This window comes from Heptranchias perlo, chromosome 10 (assembly GCF_035084215.1).
Source record: "Heptranchias perlo isolate sHepPer1 chromosome 10, sHepPer1.hap1, whole genome shotgun sequence".
Taxonomy (NCBI): domain Eukaryota; kingdom Metazoa; phylum Chordata; class Chondrichthyes; order Hexanchiformes; family Hexanchidae; genus Heptranchias; species Heptranchias perlo.
The window spans coordinates 4,250,649-4,272,397 of record NC_090334.1 but is presented as its reverse complement, the minus strand read 5'-3'; the positions used below and the strand labels follow the sequence as shown (position 1 = coordinate 4,272,397).

Below are 21,749 nucleotides of genomic sequence, written 5' to 3'. Positions count from 1 at the left end.
CCTGTACACCATCTTCTTACCTGTCGCTGTCAAAGTCACCACTGCCCTCCCAAACTTCTCCTCCACAGCCTTCCAGGGTGCAACCGGGGACATCCCCAATGTCTCTCAGTCGTCTGCGCAGAAGAGCCCTGCAAATACACCTACACCCACTCTGCAGTGACACAATGGGTGGCATCAGTGGTGGGTCCTCATAGTGATACCCAGGAGCGGGCATTATTGCACAAACCGGACAGGATTCGCGAAGACATGGCAGTAGTGGTGCCAATATAATGTGTGATGTGAGTTATTCTGAAATTCAATATAAGTAACACCCATGACAAACCCTCAAACACCCTTGTGCATCCCCTTCATGCTCACGACACGTTTGCCTTACGCTGCCTACTGCACATATGTGATGCATGCCCTGTGGCTGCAGCACAGGTGGTGGCAGGTTGAGTGAGGCTGGCCGTGAGAGAGATGCACAAGAGGGTGAGTATGGGATAGAGCCATGAGATTGTATGAGGATTGGGTTGCGTGGTAGTGGCGGGATGAGTACTGGCGAGGTGAGTAGGTGCAGGTAAGATGAGGATGAGGTTTGAGTGGGTATGAGGGGTGATGTGACAGAGTAGTGTTGGCAGTGCCGAAGGAGATGTGGGGTGGGGGCAGTGTTGTGGCAGACGGAGTGTAGGGGAAAGACTACGTGTTCTCACTGTGGCTGACCTACTGAGGTCATTGGAGCGCCTCCTGCACTGTATGCAGGTGGGCGATATGTTGGTGGCGCTGGTGACCTCCTCTGCCACCTCGAGCCAAGCCTTCTTGGTGGCAGAGGCAGGCCGCTTCCTCCCGCCCGCCGGGGGGAAGATCTCTGTCCTCCCCCTCCTCCTCACCCCATCCAATGATACCTGGAGAGAGGCATCATTAAACTGAGAGCAGCCTTCCTCCTGGGCTGCTCCATGCTGTAATTTTTGCTGTTTGTGGCAGCATCTGTCAGTGGAGGACTGCGCCTTTAAATAGAGCGCCTCCAGCTGACAGATCTTACTGCGCATGCGCAGCCCGCCCGACGCGCAGATCAGCAGCGGGGAACCCGGAGGAGCAGGGAAGTGAATCCAATTCGTGGTTTGCCTGCTGCGATCGCGCGGGAAACCCACTAATTTCACCGGGCGCGTTTTCAACACGCCCGCTGGCCCACCCGCCGAGAACCCGCACCCCTGGTAAAATCGGGCCCAATGTATTTGTTTAATTTCTCTGCCATTTCCTTATTCCCCATTATAAATTCCCCCGTCTCTGTCTGTAAGGGACCAACATTTGCCTTCACCAGTCTTTTCCTTTTTACATACCTATAGAAGCTTTTACAGTCTGTTTTTATGTTTCTTGCTAGTTTACTCTCATATTCTATTTTCCCTTTCTTTATTAATTTCTTGGTCCTCCTTTGCTGAATTCTAAAATGCTCCCAATCCTCAGGCTTACTGCTTTTTCTGGCAACTTTATTTGCCTCTTCCTTTGATTTAATACTATCTTTAATTTCTCTTGTTAGCCACGGTTGGACCACTTTTCCTGTTGGGTTTTTGTGCCTTAAAGGAATATATATATATGTTGCAAATTATGTATTAATTCTTTAAATGCTAGTCATTGCCTGTCTACTGTCATACCTTTTAATGTAGTTCCCCAGTCAACCACAGCCAACTTGCGCCTCATACCTTTGTAGTTTCCTTTATTTAGATTTAAGACGCTAGTTTCGGATTGAATTACATCACTTTCAAACTTAATGAAGAATTCTATCATATTATGGTCACTCTTCCCTAAGGGTTCCTTTGCAACAAGGTTATTAATTAACCCTTTCTCATTGCACAATACTAGGTCTAAAATAGCCTGTTCCCGAGTTGGTTCCTCAACATACTGATCTAGAAAACCATCTCGTAAACATTCCAGGAATTCGTCCTCCACAGTATTAGTGCTAATTTTGTTTGCCCAATCTATATGTAGATTAAAGTCCCCAATGATGACTGTATTACCCTTGTTGTATGCACTTCTAATTTCCTGCTTTATACCGTGCCCTACATTACCACTACTGTTTAATAGCCTATAAACAACTCCCACCAATGTTTTCTGCCCCTTGCTATTTCTTAGTTCCACCCAAACTGATTCTACATCTTGATCTCCTGAGCCAAGATCCTTTCTCACTATGGTACTGATCTCATCCTTTATTAACAGCACCACCCCACCTCCTTTTCCTTTTTGCCTGTCCTTTCTAAATGTCGAATATCCTTAAATATTCAGTCCCCAGCCTTGGTCACCCTGCAGCCACGTCTCTGTAATGGCAATTAGATCAGACCCATTTACTTCTATTTGTGCCATCAATTCATCTATCTTGTTGCGAATGCTGTGTGCATTCAGATAAAGTGCCTTCAATTTGGCCTTTTTAACATTTTTTCCTATATTGACCTTACTTGCTAATGGTCTTTGTTTCCACTGCCTTCCAATTTCACTTACTACTTTTCTGCCTTCCACTTCCAGCTTTGTTACTCTCCCCTCTGAATCTCCTCTAAGGTTCCCATGCCCCTGCCAAGTTAGTTTAAACCCTCCCCAACAGCACAAGCAAATCTCCCCAGAAGGATATTGGTCCCGGCCCTGTTGAGGTGCAACCCGTCCGGCTTGGGCAGGACCCCCTCCCCCAGAACTAGTCCCACTGCCCCAGGAATCTAAAGCCGTCCATCCTGCATCTTCTCTCTAGCCACACATTCGTCTGCTCTACCCTCCTATTTCTCTACTCACAAGCGTGTGGCACTGGGAGTAATCCGGAGATTACTACCCTTGAGGTGCTACTTGTTAATCTCTTTCCGAACTCCTTAAACTCTGCCTGCAGCACCTCATCCCTCTTTCTACCTATGTCGTTGGTACAGATATTGACCACGACCTCTGGCTGTTCACCCTCCACCGCCCAGAATGTTCTGCAGCCGCTCAATGACATCCTTGGTATGTTGTATCAGAGTGTGCTCCAGTATGGTGATGTAACCAAGCAACCAGCGCAGTGCTTAATTTATCCTGCAGCTCAGACAGAGAGTAATTTATCCTGCAGCTCAGACAGAGAGTAATTTATCGAGCAGCTGGGACAGAGAGTAATTCATCGAGCAGAGGGCACAGAGAGTAATGTATCGAGCAGCTGGGACAGAGATAACGTATTGAGCAGAGGGGACAGAGAGTAACGTATCCTGCAGCTGGGACAGAGAGTAATGTGTCGAGCAGAGGGGACAGAGAGTAACGTATCCTGCAGCTGGGACAGAGACTACTGTATCGAGCAGAGGGGACAGAGAGTAACATGTCGAGCAGCTGGGACAGAGAGTAATGCATCGAGCAGAGGGGATAGAGAGTACCGTAACAAACATCTGGGACAGAGCGTAACATGTCGAGCAGCTGGGACAGAGAGTAATGTATCGAGCAGAGAGTAATGCATCGAGCAGCTTGGACAGAGAGTAATGCATCGAGCAGCTTGGACAGGGAGTAATGTATCGAGAAAATGGGACATAGAGTAATGTATCGAGAAAATGGGACATAGAGTAATGTGTCGAGCCGCTGGGACACAGAGGAATATATCTCGAGCAGCTCGGACAGAGAGTAATGAATCGAGCAGAGGAGCCAGAGAGTAATGTATCGAGCAGCTGGGATAGAGAGTAATGTATCGAGCAGCTGGGACAGGGAGTAATGTATCGAGCAGCTGGGACAGAGAGTAACGTATCCTGCAGCTGGGATAGAGAGTAATGTGTCGAGCAGCTGGGACAGAGAGTAATGTATCGAGCAGCTGGGACAGGGAGTAATGTATCGAGCAGCTGGGACAGAGAGTAACGTATCCTGCAGCTGGGATAGAGAGTAATGTATCGAGCAGCTGGGACAGAGAGTAATGTGTCGAGCAGAGGGGACAGAGAGTAACGTATCGAGCAGAGAGGACAGAGAGTAACGTATCGAGCAGAGGGGACAAAGAGTAATGCGCCAAACACTGGGACAGAGAGTAATGTATCGAGCAGAGGGGACAGAGAGTAGTGCATCTCGCAGCTGGGACAGAGAGTAATGTAAAGAGCAGAGGCGACAGAGAGTAATGTATCGAGCAGATTGGACAGAGAGTAACGTACAGAGCAGAGGGGACAGAGAGTAACGTATCCTGCAGCTGGGACAGAGAGTAATGTATCGAGCAGAGGGGACAGAGAGTAACGTATCCTGCAGCTGGGACAGAGAGTAACGTGTCGAGCAGAGGGGACAGAGAGTAACGTATCCTGCAACTTGGACAGAGACTAATGTATCGAGCAGAGGGGACAGAGAGTAACGTATCCTGCAGCTGGGACAGAGAGTAATGTATCGAGCAGAGGGGACAGAGAGTAATGTATCCAGCAGAGGGGACAGAGAGTAATGTGTCGAGCAGCTGGGACAGAGAGAAATGTATTGAGCAGAGAGGACAGAGAGTAACGTATCGAGCAGAGGGGACAAAGAGTAATGCGCCAAACACTGGGACAGAGAGTAATGTATCGAGCAGAGGGGACAGAGAGTAGTGCATCTCGCAGCTGGGACAGAGAGTAATGTAAAGAGCAGAGGCGACAGAGAGTAATGTATCGAGCAGATTGGACAGAGAGTAACGTACAGAGCAGAGGGGACAGAGAGTAACGTATCCTGCAGCTGGGACAGAGAGTAATGTATCGAGCAGAGGGGACAGAGAGTAACGTATCCTGCAGCTGGGACAGAGAGTAACGTGTCGAGCAGAGGGGACAGAGAGTAACGTATCCTGCAACTTGGACAGAGACTAATGTATCGAGCAGAGGGGACAGAGAGTAACGTATCCTGCAGCTGGGACAGAGAGTAATGTATCGAGCAGAGGGGACAGAGAGTAATGTATCCAGCAGAGGGGACAGAGAGTAATGTGTCGAGCAGCTGGGACAGAGAGAAATGTATTGAGCAGAGGGGACAGAGAGTAATGTGTCGAGCAGCTGGGACAGAGAGTAATGTATCGAGCAGCTGGAACGAAGAGTAATGTATTGAGCAGCTGGGACAGAGAGTAATGCATCGAGCAGAGGGGACAGAGAGTAACGTGTCAAACATCTGGGACAGAGAGTAACATGTCGTGCAGCTGGGACAGAGAGTAATGTATCGAGCAGCTGTGGCCGAGTAATGTATCGAGCAGAGAGGACAGAGAGTAATGCATCGAGCAGCTTGGACAGGGAGTAATGTATCGAGAAAATGGGTCAGAGAGTAATGTATCGAGCAGCTGGGACAGAGAGTAATGAATCGAGCAGAGGGGACAGAGAATAATGTGTCGAGCAGAGGGGACAGAGAGTAATCTGTCGAGCAGAGGGGACAGAGAGTAATGTGTCGAGCAGAGGGGACAGAGAGGAATGTGTCAAGCAGCTCGGACAGAGAGTAATGAATCGAGCGGAGGAGCCAGAGAGTAATGTATCGAGCAGCTGGGACAGGGAGTAATGTATCGAGCAGCTGGGACAGAGAGTAATGTATCGAGCAGAGGGGACAGAGAGTAATGTGTCGAGCAGAGGGGACAGAGAGTAATGTGTCGAGCAGAGGGGACAGAGAGTAAAGTATAGAGCAGAGGCGACAGAGAGTAATGTATCGAGCAGCTGGGACAAAGAGCAATGTATAGAGCAGAGGCGACAGGGAATAATGTATCGAGCAGCTGGGACAGAGAGTAATGTGTCGAGCAGAGGGGACAGAGAGTAACGTATCGAGCAGAGAGGACAGAGAGTAACGTATCGAGCAGAGGGGACAAAGAGTAATGCGCCAAACACTGGGACAGAGAGTAATGTATCGAGCAGAGGGGACAGAGAGTAGTGCATCTCGCAGCTGGGACAGAGAGTAATGTAAAGAGCAGAGGCGACAGAGAGTAATGTATCGAGCAGATTGGACAGAGAGTAACGTACAGAGCAGAGGGGACAGAGAGTAACGTATCCTGCAGCTGGGACAGAGAGTAATGTATCGAGCAGAGGGGACAGAGAGTAACGTATCCTGCAGCTGGGACAGAGAGTAACGTGTCGAGCAGAGGGGACAGAGAGTAACGTATCCTGCAACTTGGACAGAGACTAATGTATCGAGCAGAGGGGACAGAGAGTAACGTATCCTGCAGCTGGGACAGAGAGTAATGTATCGAGCAGAGGGGACAGAGAGTAATGTATCCAGCAGAGGGGACAGAGAGTAATGTGTCGAGCAGCTGGGACAGAGAGAAATGTATTGAGCAGAGGGGACAGAGAGTAATGTGTCGAGCAGCTGGGACAGAGAGTAATGTATCGAGCAGCTGGAACGAAGAGTAATGTATTGAGCAGCTGGGACAGAGAGTAATGCATCGAGCAGAGGGGACAGAGAGTAACGTGTCAAACATCTGGGACAGAGAGTAACATGTCGTGCAGCTGGGACAGAGAGTAATGTATCGAGCAGCTGTGGCCGAGTAATGTATCGAGCAGAGAGGACAGAGAGTAATGCATCGAGCAGCTTGGACAGGGAGTAATGTATCGAGAAAATGGGTCAGAGAGTAATGTATCGAGCAGCTGGGACAGAGAGTAATGAATCGAGCAGAGGGGACAGAGAATAATGTGTCGAGCAGAGGGGACAGAGAGTAATGTGTCGAGCAGAGGGGACAGAGAGTAATGTGTCGAGCAGAGGGGACAGAGAGTAAAGTATAGAGCAGAGGCGACAGAGAGTAATGTATCGAGCAGCTGGGACAAAGAGCAATGTATAGAGCAGAGGCGACAGAGAATAATGTATCGAGCAGCTGGGACAGAGAGTAATGTGTCGAGCAGAGGGGACAGAGAGTAACGTATCGAGCAGAGAGGACAGAGAGTAACGTATCGAGCAGAGGGGACAAAGAGTAATGCGCCAAACACTGGGACAGAGAGTAATGTATCGAGCAGAGGGGACAGAGAGTAGTGCATCTCGCAGCTGGGACAGAGAGTAATGTAAAGAGCAGAGGCGACAGAGAGTAATGTATCGAGCAGATTGGACAGAGAGTAACGTACAGAGCAGAGGGGACAGAGAGTAACGTATCCTGCAGCTGGGACAGAGAGTAATGTATCGAGCAGAGGGGACAGAGAGTAACGTATCCTGCAGCTGGGACAGAGAGTAACGTGTCGAGCAGAGGGGACAGAGAGTAACGTATCCTGCAACTTGGACAGAGACTAATGTATCGAGCAGAGGGGACAGAGAGTAACGTATCCTGCAGCTGGGACAGAGAGTAATGTATCGAGCAGAGGGGACAGAGAGTAATGTATCCAGCAGAGGGGACAGAGAGTAATGTGTCGAGCAGCTGGGACAGAGAGAAATGTATTGAGCAGAGGGGACAGAGAGTAATGTGTCGAGCAGCTGGGACAGAGAGTAATGTATCGAGCAGCTGGAACGAAGAGTAATGTATTGAGCAGCTGGGACAGAGAGTAATGCATCGAGCAGAGGGGACAGAGAGTAACGTGTCAAACATCTGGGACAGAGAGTAACATGTCGTGCAGCTGGGACAGAGAGTAATGTATCGAGCAGCTGTGGCCGAGTAATGTATCGAGCAGAGAGGACAGAGAGTAATGCATCGAGCAGCTTGGACAGGGAGTAATGTATCGAGAAAATGGGTCAGAGAGTAATGTATCGAGCAGCTGGGACAGAGAGTAATGAATCGAGCAGAGGGGACAGAGAATAATGTGTCGAGCAGAGGGGACAGAGAGTAATCTGTCGAGCAGAGGGGACAGAGAGTAATGTGTCGAGCAGAGGGGACAGAGAGGAATGTGTCAAGCAGCTCGGACAGAGAGTAATGAATCGAGCGGAGGAGCCAGAGAGTAATGTATCGAGCAGCTGGGACAGGGAGTAATGTATCGAGCAGCTGGGACAGAGAGTAATGTATCGAGCAGAGGGGACAGAGAGTAATGTGTCGAGCAGAGGGGACAGAGAGTAATGTGTCGAGCAGAGGGGACAGAGAGTAAAGTATAGAGCAGAGGCGACAGAGAGTAATGTATCGAGCAGCTGGGACAAAGAGCAATGTATAGAGCAGAGGCGACAGAGAATAATGTATCGAGCAGCTGGGACAGAGAGTAATGTGTCGAGCAGAGGGGACAGAGAGTGATGTATTGAGCGGCTGGGACAGGAGGTAATATATCGAGCAGCTGGAACAGAGAGTAATGCATCGAGCAGAGGGGACAGGGAGCAATGAATCAGGCAGGGGGAACAGAGAGTAATACATCTAGCAGCTGGGACAGAGAGTAATGTATCGAGCAGCTGGAACAGGGAGTAATGTAACGAGCAGCTGGGACAGAGAGTAATGTATCGAGCAGATGGGACAGAGAGTAACGTATCGAGCAGAGGGGACAGAGAGTAATGTATCGAGCAGAGGGGACAGAGAGTAACGTATCGAGCAGAGGGGACAGGGAGTAATGTATCAGGCAGAGGGGACAGAGAGTAATGTATCGAGCAGCCGGGAATCAGAGAAACGTATCCAGCAGCTGGGACAGAGAGTAATGTATCGAGCGGAGGGGACAGAGAGTAATGTATCGAGCAGCTAGAACAGGGAGTAATGTATCGAGCAGCTGAGACAGAGAGTAATGTATCCAGCAGTTGGGACAGAGAGTAATGTATCGAGCAGCTGAGACAGAGAGTAATGTATCGAGCAGCTGCGACAGAGAGTAACGTATCGAGCAGCTGAGACAGAGAGTAATGTATCGAGCAGTTGGGACAGAGAGTCACGTATCGAGCAGCTGGAACAGGGAGTAATGTATCGAGCAGCTGAGACAGAGAGTAATGTATGGAGCAGCTGCGACAGAGAGTAATGTATCGAGCAGCTGCGACAGAGAGTAACGTATCGAGCAGCTGCGACAGAGAGTAACGTATCGAGCAGCTGGGACAGAGAGTAATGTATCGAGCAGCTGGAACAGAGAGTAATGTATCGAGCAGATGGGACAGAGAGTAATGTATCGAGCAGATGGGACAGAGAGCAATGAATCGAGCAGCTGGGACAGAGAGTAATGTATCGAGCAGCTGGAACAGGGAGTAATGTATCGAGCAGAGGGATCAGAGAGTAATGTATCGAGCAGCGGGGACAGAGAGTAATGTATCGAGCAGCTGGAACAGGGAGTAATGTATCGAGCAGTTGGGACAGAGAGTAATGTATCGAGCAGATGGGACAGAGAGTAGCATATCGAGCAGCTGGAACAGTGAGTAATGCATCGAGCAGCTTGGACAGAGAGCAACATATCGAGCAGCTTGGACAGAGAGCAACATATCGAGCAGCTTGAACAGAGAGTAATGCATCGAGCAGCTGGAACAGACGAATGTATCGAGCAGCTTTGACAGAGAGTAACATATCGAGCCGCTGGAAGAGGGAGTAATGTATCGAGCAGCTGGGACAGAGAGTAATGTATCGAGCAGCTGGAACAGGGAGTAATGTATCCAGCAGTTGGGACAGAGAGTAACATATCGAGCAGCTGGAACAGGGAGTAATGTATCGAGCAGCTGGGACAGAGGGTAATGTATCGAGCAGATGGGACAGAGAGTAATGTATCGAGCAGATGGGACAGGGAGTAATGTATCGAGCAGCTGAGACAGAGAGTAATGTATCGAGCAGCTGAGACAGAGAGTAATGTATCGAGCAGCTGGGACAGAGAGTAACGTATCGAGCAGCTGAGACAGAGAGTAATGTATCGAGCAGCTGGGACAGAGAGTAACGTATCGAGCAGCTGAGACAGAGAGTAATGTATCGAGCAGCTGGGACAGAGAGTAATGTATCAAGCAGATGGGACAGAGAGTAACGTATAGAGCAGAGACGACAGAGAGTAATGTATCGAGCAGAGGGGACAGAGAGCAATGTATCGAGCAGAGGGGACAGAGAGTAACGTAATGAGCAGAGGGGACAGAGAGTAATGTATCGAGCAGAGGGGACAGAGAGTAATGTGTCGAGCAGAGGGGACAGAGAGTAACGTAATGAGCAGAGGGATCAGAGAGTAATGTGTCGAGCAGAGGGGACAGAGAGTAATGTATCGAGCAGCTGGGACAGAGAGTAATGTATCGAGCAGAGGGGACAGAGAGTAACGTATCGAGCAGAGGGGACAGGGAGTAATGTATCAGGCAGAGGGGACAGAGAGTAATGTATCGAGCAGCCGGGAATCAGAGAAACGTATCCAGCAGCTGGGACAGAGAGTAATGTATCGAGCGGAGGGGACAGAGAGTAATGTATCGAGCAGCTAGAACAGGGAGTAATGTATCGAGCAGCTGAGACAGAGAGTAATGTATGGAGCAGCTGCGACAGAGAGTAATGTATCGAGCAGAGGGGACAGAGAGTAATGTATCGAGCAGCTGGGACAGAGAGTAATGTATCGAGCAGAGGGGACAGAGAGTAACGTATCGAGCAGAGGGGACAGGGAGTAACGTATCGAGCAGCTGGGACAGAGAGTAATGTATCGAGCAGAGGGGACAGAGAGTAACGTATCGAGCAGAGGGGACAGGGAGTAACGTATCGAGCAGCTGGGACAGAGAGTAATGTATCGAGCAGCCGGGAATCAGAGAAACGTATCCAGCAGCTGGGACAGAGAGTAATGTATCGAGCGGAGGGGACAGAGAGTAATGTATCGAGCAGCTAGAACAGGGAGTAATGTATCGAGCAGCTGAGACAGAGAGTAATGTATGGAGCAGCTGCGACAGAGAGTAATGTATCGAGCAGAGGGGACAGAGAGGAATGTATCAGGCAGAGGGAACAGAGAGTAATGTACCGAGCAGCGGGGACAGAGAGTAATGTATCGGGCAGCTGGAACAGGGAGTAATGTATCGAGCAGTTGGGACAGAGAGTAATGTATCGAGCAGATGGGACAGAGAGTAGCATATCGAGCAGCTGGAACAGTGAGTAATGCATCGAGCAGCTTGGACAGAGAGCAACATATCGAGCAGCTTGGACAGAGAGCAACATATCGAGCAGCTTGAACAGAGAGTAATGCATCGAGCAGCTGGAACAGACGAATGTATCGAGCAGCTTTGACAGAGAGTAACATATCGAGCCGCTGGAAGAGGGAGTAATGTATCGAGCAGCTGGGACAGAGAGTAATGTATCGAGCAGCTGGAACAGGGAGTAATGTATCCAGCAGTTGGGACAGAGAGTAACATATCGAGCAGCTGGAACAGGGAGTAATGTATCGAGCAGCTGGGACAGAGGGTAATGTATCGAGCAGAGGGGACAGAGAGTAATATATCGAGGAGAGGGGACAGAGAGTAATGTATCGAGCAGAGGGGACAGAGAGTAATATATCGAGGAGAGGGGACAGAGAGTAATGTATCGAGCAAAGGGATCAGAGAGTAATGTATCGAGCAGCTGGGACAGAGAGTTATGTATAGAGCAGCTGCGACAGAGAGTAACGTAATGAACAGAGGGATCAGAGAGTAATATACCAAGCAGAGGGGACAGAGAGTAATGTATCAAGCAGCTGGAACAGAGAGTAGTGTATCGAGCAGAGGGGACAGAGAGTAATGTATCGAGCAGCTGTGACAGGGAGTAATGTATCGAGCAGCTGGAACAGAGAGTAATGTATAGAGCAGCTGCGACAGAGAGTAATGTATTGAGCAGAGGGATCAGAGAGTAATGTATCGAGCAGAGGCGACAGAGAGTAATGTATCGAGCAGCTGGGACAGAGAGTAATGTATCGAGCAGCTGGGACAGAGAGTAATGTATCGAGCAGCTCGGACAGAGAGTAATGTATCGAGCAGCTGGGACAGAGAGTAATGTATCGAGCAGCTGGGACAGAGAGTACTGTATCGAGCAGCTGGGACAGAGAGAAATGTGTCGAGCGGCTGGGACAGAGAGTAATGTATCGAGCAGCTGGGACAGGGAGTAATGTATCGAGCAGAGGGGACAGAGAGTAATGTGTCGAGCAGAGGGTACAGAGAGTAATGTATCGAGCAGAGGGGACAGAGAGTAATGTGTCGAGCAGAGGGGACAGAGAGTAATGTGTCGAGCAGAGGGGACAGAGAGTAATGTATCGAGCAGATGGGACAAAGAGTAATGTATCGAGTAGAGGGGTCAGAGAATAACTTTTCAAGCGTCTGGGACACAGAGTAATGTATCGAGCTGCTGGACAGTCCATTTGGGGATAAACGAATTGACAAACTGCAGATTTGATGGTGTATCCTGCAAGGGCCAGAGTTACACAGCCTGAGAATGACACATGTACTGTGCCATTGTTCCGCCATGGCAAACGGTGAAGGAGATTCCACTTTCATGAGTAAACAAAGGCTGGGATGTGTCCTTTTCATCACAATATGTCAATGTGCGACTGATCTTGCACTGTGCTTGTTAACAAGGGAAATACGGTTTGTGGAAGGGATTGTGTTTGAAGAGGGGGTCCCCTTAACACCCTGTAGGCCACTTGTGAGTATCGGTGGATTTATCAACCCTGGAGAGAATTGAATTCGAATCAAATGCAAACTTTACCAAGATGGACAGTGTGATGGGCACAACCACATCGATCCGATCAGTGCTGAAAGGGTCAAACTTCTTGTCCACACGGCGCAGAACTTCATGCTTCAGAACATAGCCACACCGGCCATTGAACTCGAAATGCGAGCAGTTCAGCTGCAAGGGGAGATCTGAAGGAAAGTAAGAGTAGAAGGGTCAGTATCAGAGGTACGGAGTCAGCATCAGAGGTGCCTGTATCAGGTACAGGGTCAGTGTCAGAGGTGCCTGTATCAGGTACAGGGTCAGAATTAGAGGTGCCTGTATCAGGTACAGGGTCAGTGTCAGAGGTGCCTGTATCAGGTACAGGGTCAGTATCAGAGGTGCCTGTATCAGGTACAGGGTCAGAATTAGAGGTGCCTGTATCAGGTACAGGGTCAGTAACAGAGGTGCCTGTATCAGGTACAGGGTCAGTGTCAGAAGTGCCTGTATCAGGTACAGGGTCAGTGTCAGAAGTGCCTGTATCAGGTACAGGGTCAGTGTCAGAAGTGCCTGTATCAGGTACAGGGTCAGTGTCAGAAGTGCCTGTATCAGGTGCAGGGTCAGTGTCAGAAGTGCCTGTATCAGGTACAGGGTCAGAATTAGAGGTACCTGTATCAGGTACAGGGTCAGTAACAGAGGTGCCTGTATCAGGTACAGGGTCAGTATCAGAGGTGCCTGTATCAGGTACAGGGTCAGTAACAGAAGTGCCTGTATCAGGTACAGGGTCAGTGTCAGAAGTGCCTGTATCAGGTACAGGGTCAGTGTCAGAAGTGCCTGTATCAGGTACAGGGTCAGTATCAGAAGTGCCTGTATCAGGTACAGGGTCAGTAACAGAGGTGCCTGTATCAGGTACAGGGTCAGTAACAGAAGTGCCTGTATCAGGTACAGGGTCAGTGTCAGAAGTGCCTGTATCAGGTACAGGGTCAGTATCAGAAGTGCCTGTATCAGGTACAGGGTCAGTAACAGAGGTGCCTGTATCAGGTACAGGGTCAGTAACAGAAGTGCCTGTATCAGGTACAGGGTCAGTGTCAGAAGTGCCTGTATCAGGTACAGGGTCAGTGTCAGAAGTGCCTGTATCAGGTACAGGGTCAGTGTCAGAAGTGCCTGTATCAGGTACAGGGTCAGAATTAGAGGTGCCTGGAGCAGGTACAGGGTCAGTGGCAGAGGTGCCTGTATCAGGTACAGGGTCAGTATCAGAGGTGCCTGTATCAGGTACAGGGTCAGTGTCAGAGGTGCCTGTATCAGGTACAGGGTCAGTATCAGAGGTGCCTGTATCAGGTACAGGGTCAGTATCAGAGGTGCCTGTATCAGGTACAGGGTCAGTGTCAGAGGTGCCTGTATCAGGTACAGGGTCCATATCAGTGCCCATGTTTGCACTCTGATATATGGTACAGGAAGCAGCAGAAATTCAATATCAATGCCAACAATGAAATATTAGTCACTGGACTGCTGGTATCTCCCAGTGTCCTGTGAAATGCTGACGCCCTGCCCCAGGGATTTCTGGACTGAAATTCCGATGTGCCCTGGTTTCAACAGACCTGACCACCTCAGATACATTAATAACCTGATTAAAGTACATGGATTAACATTAATGGCGTGTCTATTTGAACTGGCAGAAAACCATTAACCAATGTGCAAACTTCCTCTCATTAGCCCTCTTGTTACTATCCAACTCTTTTTAACCCTCTTCTTAATCTCTCCCTAACTTTGTTAATCTCTTTGATATCAATCCCTTGCTAACTTTATTTAATCCATTGTCCCAATCCTTTCGTCAGTCTCATTCCTCAAGTTAATTTCATTGTCTCTCTCGGTAATCATGTCTCATTAATATATTTCATTACATTAATCTCCATTTAATCCTTTTGTTAATCTCTCATTACCTCTCTCATTCATCTTTTTTGTTAATCTCTTTCCTCATTAATCTCTAGTTAACTGACTGATTAACCGACTCCCTATGGTTAATCTGATTCTCTTGTTAATCCCCTTCCTCTTTAATTTCTTCATCACTCTCATTAATCTGCTCTCTTTGATTAATCTTTAATGAACTGCCTCGTTAATCTCCTTCCTCTGATTAATTCTCTCGCTAACTCTTTTGCCCTACAACCCTCGAGAACTCTGTGGCCTCTTGCGGATCCCCGATTTTAATCGCTCCACCACTGGTGGCCGTGCCTTTAACTGCCTAGGCCCTAAGCTCTGGAATTCTCTCCCTAAACCTCTCCGCTTCTCCACCTCTCTCTCCTCCTTTAAGACGCTCCTTAAAACCTGCCTCTTTGGCCAAGCGTCTGGTCACCTGTCCTAATAGCTGCTGATGCGGCTTGGTGTCAATTTTTGTCTGCTAACGCCCCTATGAAGCTTCTTGGGATGTTTTACTACATTTTTTTTATTCGTTCATGGGATGTGGGCGTCGCTGGTGAGGGCAGCATTTATTGCCCATCCCTAATTGTCCTGAACCGCTGCAGTCCGTGTGGTGAAGGTTCTCCCACAGTGCTGATAGGAAGGGAGTTCCAGGATTTTGACCCAGCGACGATGAAGGAACGGCGATATATTTCCAAGTCAGGATGGTGTATGACCTGGAGGGGAACGTGCAGGTGGTGTTGTTCCCATGTGCCTGCTGCCCTTGTCCTTCTAGGTGGTAGAGGTCGTGGGTTTGGGAGGTGCAGTTGAAGAAGCCTTGGCGAGTTGCTGCAGTGCATCCTGTAGATGGTACACACTGCAGACACAGTGCACCGGTGGTGAAGAGAGTGAATGTTTAGGGTGGTGGATGGGGTGCCAATCAAGCGGGCTGCTTTGTCCTGGATGGTTTCGAGCTTCTTGAGTGCTGTTGGAGATGCACTCATCCAGGCAAGTGGAGAGTATTCCATCACACTGCTGACTTGTGCCTTGTAGATGGTGGAAAGGCTTTGGGGAGTCAGGAGGTGAGTCACTCGCCGCAGAATACCCAGCCTCTGACCTGCTCTTGTAGCCACAGTATTTATGTGGCTGGTCCAGTTAAGTTTCTGGTCAATGGTGACCCCCAGGATGTTGATGGTGGGGGATTCGGTGATGGTAATGCCATTGAATGTCAAGGGGAGGTGGTTAGACTCTCTCTTGTTGGAGATGGTCATTGCCTGGCACTTGTCTGGCGTGAATGTTACTTGCCACTTATCAGCCCAAGCCTGGACATTGTCCAGGTCGTGCTGCATGCAGGCTCTGACTGCTTCATTATCTGAGGGATTGCGAATGGAACTGAACACTGTTAAAAGGGTTATAAGGAACATAGGAACAGGAGTAGGCCATTCAGCCCCTCCAGCCTGTTCCATTATTCAATGAGATCATGGCTGATCTGTATCTTAACTCCATCTTGGCTCCATATCTTTTAATATCCTTGGCTAGCAAAACTATATCAATCTCAGATTTAAAATTATTAATATAAGTTGCTGTTGTTAATCTATCACTAAACTCTGGGGTTAACCTCCTTGACTGACCGAGAACCCAGTGTTCCTAAGCCCAATCCCTACTCCACCACTCACCTGCGGTCTGGAAGTTGAGAGCTACCATCTGACAGCCAGCGTTCCAGAAGACGTGGGGCATGTAGTTCGAGGAATCCACCCTCGTACCCTTGGGGTAAATGCGACTCATTTGTCTCTTATTGTATCTGCGGGGGGGGGTGGTATAGGAACTCAGAGACCTGTGGGGCATCAAGGAGCCCTTCCTGAAGATGGGAGGCCAATACTCAGCTGGTGATAGTAGATGTGGAGGTTGGGAGAGACACAGGAGGTTCGTTCAGGGCAGCACGGACCATTGTTTAAACAGAAAGGACACAATGAGGAGCTAGAGGGGACAGGGGCGAGATGGTCAGACAGCCTCCCCGAGTACAGGAGAAGTGTTCAACACCTGAATAGATTCAGGCTTCGTAAAGAACTAACTCAGGGGGGTGGGGGATGTAATGTCTGACATAACAAAGGAAACAAGATTCTGGAAGGGAGTGTCAGCAACAGGAGAGACAGGGGAGAGGACAGAGGGGGAAGAAGAGCGGGAGAAGAGAAGGGGAGGAAAAGAGAGGGGGAAGGGAAGGGAAGGGAAGGGGGCAAGGAGAGGGGGAAGAGGGAAATGCAAATTCAGGTAAGTTTTGAAGACCAGGCTTGACACATAGCTGGGTCTCTCGGGGCTGTGGGGCGGGGAGAGGGGGGACTGCAGTAGATTTCAATGGAGTTCTGTTTAGGTCTTGTTTTGGAGACAGATGTTTTTAAGCAGGGATGAGGTGGGGGCAGAAGACACCACACAGTCAGAATAAGAAATGTGACAGGGAGCAGAGTTAGAAGAGAGCACAATGACAGATTGATAAGAAGGGAGACGGGATGTCAGATCAGTGAACAACCGGGGATTAAATCTTCAGTAAAAATACCTGCAGCATCCTTCCACACAAGAACCCAGTTGTTACAGAATGGTCTAACTCACTCCTGGGTATCTGTTATTCTATATATAAAACCCCGAACCCCACAGTTAGGTTCCAGCCTATAACTCACTCCTGGGAATACGTTATTCGATAAATAAACCACCCAAAACCTTCAATCAGATCCCAGCCTGTAACTCACTCCTGGGAATACGCTATTCTATACATAAACCACCCGAAACCTTCAAGCGGATTTCAGCCTGTAACTCACTGCCAGGTATCTACTATTGTTTGCATTTGCTGTGCTATGTTGCAGCTGATGTATTGTACTATCTTTCTCTCTCACAGTAGTGTGCATTAACCCCCTGTATTAGCTGCCCACGTCTCTAACAGCACTGTTCAGTGTGGTGTCTCAGTATGACATAGTTTACAGACAGCCTTTGGAAGGATACTCAACAAAATCAATGGGGAATTTGAAGAGCAGATCCAGAGCTTTGGTCTCCGTGAAGGATGTAATGATGTAGGATTTATTTATTTCTGCAAAATTAAGAAATCAGATTTAGCAAGTTTTTTCATCACAGTTTAATCGGGATAGAATGTCAGTCTGTGTATTAAATATTGATGGAATAGAATGTCACTCCGTGCATGAAATAATGATGGGATAAACATCACTCTGTGTAATAAATACTGATGGGATAAACATCACTCTGTGTAATAAATACTGATGGGATAGAATGTCACTCTGTGTATTCAATACTGAATGGGATAGAATGTCACTCTGTGTAATAAATACTGATGGGATAGAATGTCACTCTGTGTATTAAATACTGATGGGATAGAATGTCACTCTGTGTAATAAATACTGATGGGATAGAATGTCACTCTGTGCAATAAATACTGATCAGATAGAATGTCACTCTGTGTAATAAATACTGATGGGATAGAATGTCACTCTGTGTAATAAATACTGATGGGATAGAATGTCACTCTGTGTAATAAATACTGATGGGATAGAATGTCACTCTGTTTAATAAATACTGACGGGATAGAATGTCACTCTGTGTAATAAATACTGATGGGATGGAATGTCACTCTGTGTAATAAATACTGATGGGATAGAATGTCACTCTGTGTAATAAATACTGATGGGATAGAATGTCACTCTGTGTAATAAATACTGATGGGATAGAATGTCACTCCGTATTAAATACTGATGTGATAGAATGTCACTCTGTGTAATAAATACTGATGGGATGGAATGTCACTCTGTTTAATAAATACTGACGGGATAGAATGTCACTCTGTGTAATAAATACTGATCAGATGGAATGTCACTCTGTGTATTAAATACTGATGGGATAGAATGTCACTCTGTGTAATAAATACTGATCAGATAGAATGTCACTCTGTGTATTAAATACTGATGGGATAGAATGTCACTCTGTGTAATAAATACTGATCAGATAGAATGTCACTCTGTGTATTCAATACTAACGGGATAGAATGTCACTCTGTGTAATAAATACTGATGGGATAGAATGTCACTCTGTGTAATAAATACTGATGGGATAGAATGTCACTCTGTGTAATAAATACTGATGGGATAGAATGTCACTCTGTGCATTAAATACTGATGGGATAGAATGTCACTCTGTGTAATAAATACTGATGGGATAGAATGTCACTCTGTGTAATAAATACTGATGGGATAGAATGTCACTCTGTGCATTAAATACTGATGGGATAGAATGTCACTCTGTGTAATAAATACTGATGGGATAGAATGTCACTCTGTGTAATAAATACTGATGGGATAGAATGTCACTCTGTGTAATAAATACTGACGGGATAGAATGTCACTCTGTGTGATAAATACTGATGGGATAGAATGTCACTCTGTGTAATAAATACTGATCAGATAGAATGTCACTCTGTGCATTAAATACTGATGGGATAGAATGTCACTCTGTGTAATAAATACTGATGGGATAGAATGTCACTCTGTGTAATAAATACTGATGGGATAGAATGTCACTCTGTGTAATAAATACTGATCAGATAGAATGTCACTCTGTGTATTAAATACTGATGGGATAGAATGTCACTCTGTGTAATAAATACTGATCAGATAGAATGTCACTCTGTGTATTAAATACTGATGGGATAGAATGTCACTCTGTGTATTAAATACTGATGGGATAGAATGTCACTCTGTGTAATAAATACTGATCAGATAGAATGTCACTCTGTGTATTCAATACTAATGGGATAGAATGTCACTCTGTGTAATAAATACTGATGGGATAGAATGTCACTCTGTGTAATAAATACTGATGGGATAGAATGTCACTCTGTGTATTAAATACTGATGGGATAGAATGTCACTCTGTGCATTAAATACTGATGGGATAGAATGTCACTCTGTGTATTAAATACTGATGGGATAGAATGTCACTCTGTGCATTAAATACTGATGGGATAGAATGTCACTCTGTGTATTAAATACTGATGGGATAGAATGTCACTCTGTGCATTAAATACTGATGGGATAGAATGTCACTCTGTGTAATAAATACTGATGGGATAGAATGTCACTCTGTGTAATAAATACTGATGGGATAGAATGTCACTCTGTGTAATAAATACTGATGGGATAGAATGTCACTCTGTGTAATAAATACTGATCAGATAGAATGTCACTCTGTGTATTAACTACTGATGGGATGGAATGTCACTCTGTGTATTCAATACTGATGGCATAGAATGTCACTCTGTGTATTCAATACTGATCAGATAGAATGTCACTCTGTGTAATAAATACTGATGGGATAGAATGTCACTCTGTGTAATAAATACTGATGGGATAGAATGTCACTCTGTATTAAATACTGATGGGATAGAATGTCACTCTGTATTAAATACTGATGGGATAGAATGTCACTCTGTGTATTAAATACTGATGGGATAGAATGTCACTCTGTGTATCAAATACTGATCAGATAGAATGTCACTCTGAGTATTAAATACTGATGGGATAGAATGTCACTCTGTGTAATAAATACTGATCAGATAGAATGTCACTCTGTGTATTCAATACTAATGGGATAGAATGTCACTTTGTGTAATAAATACTGATGGGATAGAATGCCACTCTGTGTAATAAATACTGATGGGATAGAATGTCACTCTGTGTAATAAATACTGATGGGATAGAATGTCACTCTGTGCATTAAATACTGATGGGATAGAATGTCACTCTGTGTAATAAATACTGATGGGATAGAATGTCACTCTGTGTAATAAATACTGATGGGATAGAATGTCACTCTGTGTAATAAATACTGATGGGATAGAATGTCACTCTGTGTAATAAATACTGATCAGATAGAATGTCACTCTGTGTATTAAATACTGATGGGATAGAATGTCACTCTGTGTATTAAATACTGATGGGATAGAATGTCACTCTGTGTATTAAATACTGAATGGGATGGAATGTCACTCTGTGTAATAAATACTGATGGAATCAACATCATTCTGTGTAAGAAATACTGATGGGATAGAATGTCACTCTGTATTAAATACTGACGGGATAGAATGTCACTCTGTGTAATAAATACTGATGGGATAGAATGTCACTCTGTGTAATAAATACTGACAGGATAGAATGTCACTCTGAGTAATAAATACTGATGGGATAGAATGTCACTCTGTGTATTAAATACTGATGGGATAGAATGTCACTCTGTGTAATAAATACTGATGGGATAGAATGTCACTCTGTGTAATAAATACTGACGGGATAGAATGTCACTCTGTGTATTAAATACTGACGGGATAGAATGTCACTCTGTGTAATAAATACTGATGGGATAGAATGTCACTCTGTGTATTAAATACTGACGGGATAGAATGTCACTCTGTGTAATAAATACTGATGGGATAGAATGTCACTCTGTGTATTAAATACTGACGGGATAGAATGTCACTCTGTGTAATAAATACTGATGGGATAGAATGTCACTCTGTGTAATAAATACTGACGGGATAGAATGTCACTCTGTGTATTAAATACTGACGGGATAGAATGTCACTCTGTGTAATAAATACTGATGGGATAGAATGTCACTCTGTGTATTAAATACTGACGGGATAGAATGTCACTCTGTGTAATAAATACTGATGGGATAGAATGTCACTCTGTGTATTAAATACTGACGGGATAGAATGTCACTCTGTGTAATAAATACTGATGGGATAGAATGTCACTCTGTGTAATAAATACTGACGGGATAGAATGTCACTCTGTGTATTAAATACTGACGGGATAGAATGTCACTCTGTGTAATAAATACTGATGGAATAGAATGTCACTCTGTGTAATAAATACTGACGGGATAGAATGTCACTCTGTGTAATAAATACTGACGGGATAGAATGTCACTCTGTGTAATAAATACTGACGGGATAGAATGTCACTCTGTGTGATAAATACTGATGGGATAGAATGTCACTCTGTGTATTAACTACTGACGGGATAGAATGTCACTCTGTGTAATAAATACTGATGGGATAGAATGTCACTCTGTGTATTAAATACTGACGGGATAGAATGTCACTCTGTGTAATAAATACTGATGGGATAGAATGTCACTCTGTGTAATAAATACTGATGGGATAGAATGTCACTCTGTGTAATAAATACTGACGGGATAGAATGTCACTCTGTGTAATAAATACTGACGGGATAGAATGTCACTCTGTGTAATAAATACTGACGGGATAGAATGTCACTCTGTGTAATAAATACTGACGGGATAGAATGTCACTCTGTGTGATAAATACTGATGGGATAGAATGTCACTCTGTGTATTAACTACTGACGGGATAGAATGTCACTCTGTGTAATAAATACTGATGGGATAGAATGTCACTCTGTGTATTAAATACTGACGGGATAGAATG

At 46.1% G+C, this 21,749-nt stretch overlaps 1 protein-coding gene across 2 annotated transcripts in view; it reads right to left on the bottom strand.

The window, feature by feature from the left end:
• The window catches only part of LOC137326238 (1-phosphatidylinositol 4,5-bisphosphate phosphodiesterase beta-2-like), a 200,927-nt gene that overhangs the window by 70,840 nt on the left and 108,338 nt on the right, over positions 1-21,749 (bottom strand). For both annotated transcript variants that reach the window (XM_067991148.1, XM_067991149.1), the window contains 3 exons: positions 17,237-17,321; positions 15,922-16,046; positions 12,410-12,564 (listed from right to left, as the gene is read on the bottom strand). In XM_067991148.1, the coding sequence (XP_067847249.1) occupies positions 12,410-12,564; positions 15,922-16,046; positions 17,237-17,321 (365 nt within the window). The remainder of the gene's footprint in view (positions 1-12,409; positions 12,565-15,921; positions 16,047-17,236; positions 17,322-21,749) is intronic.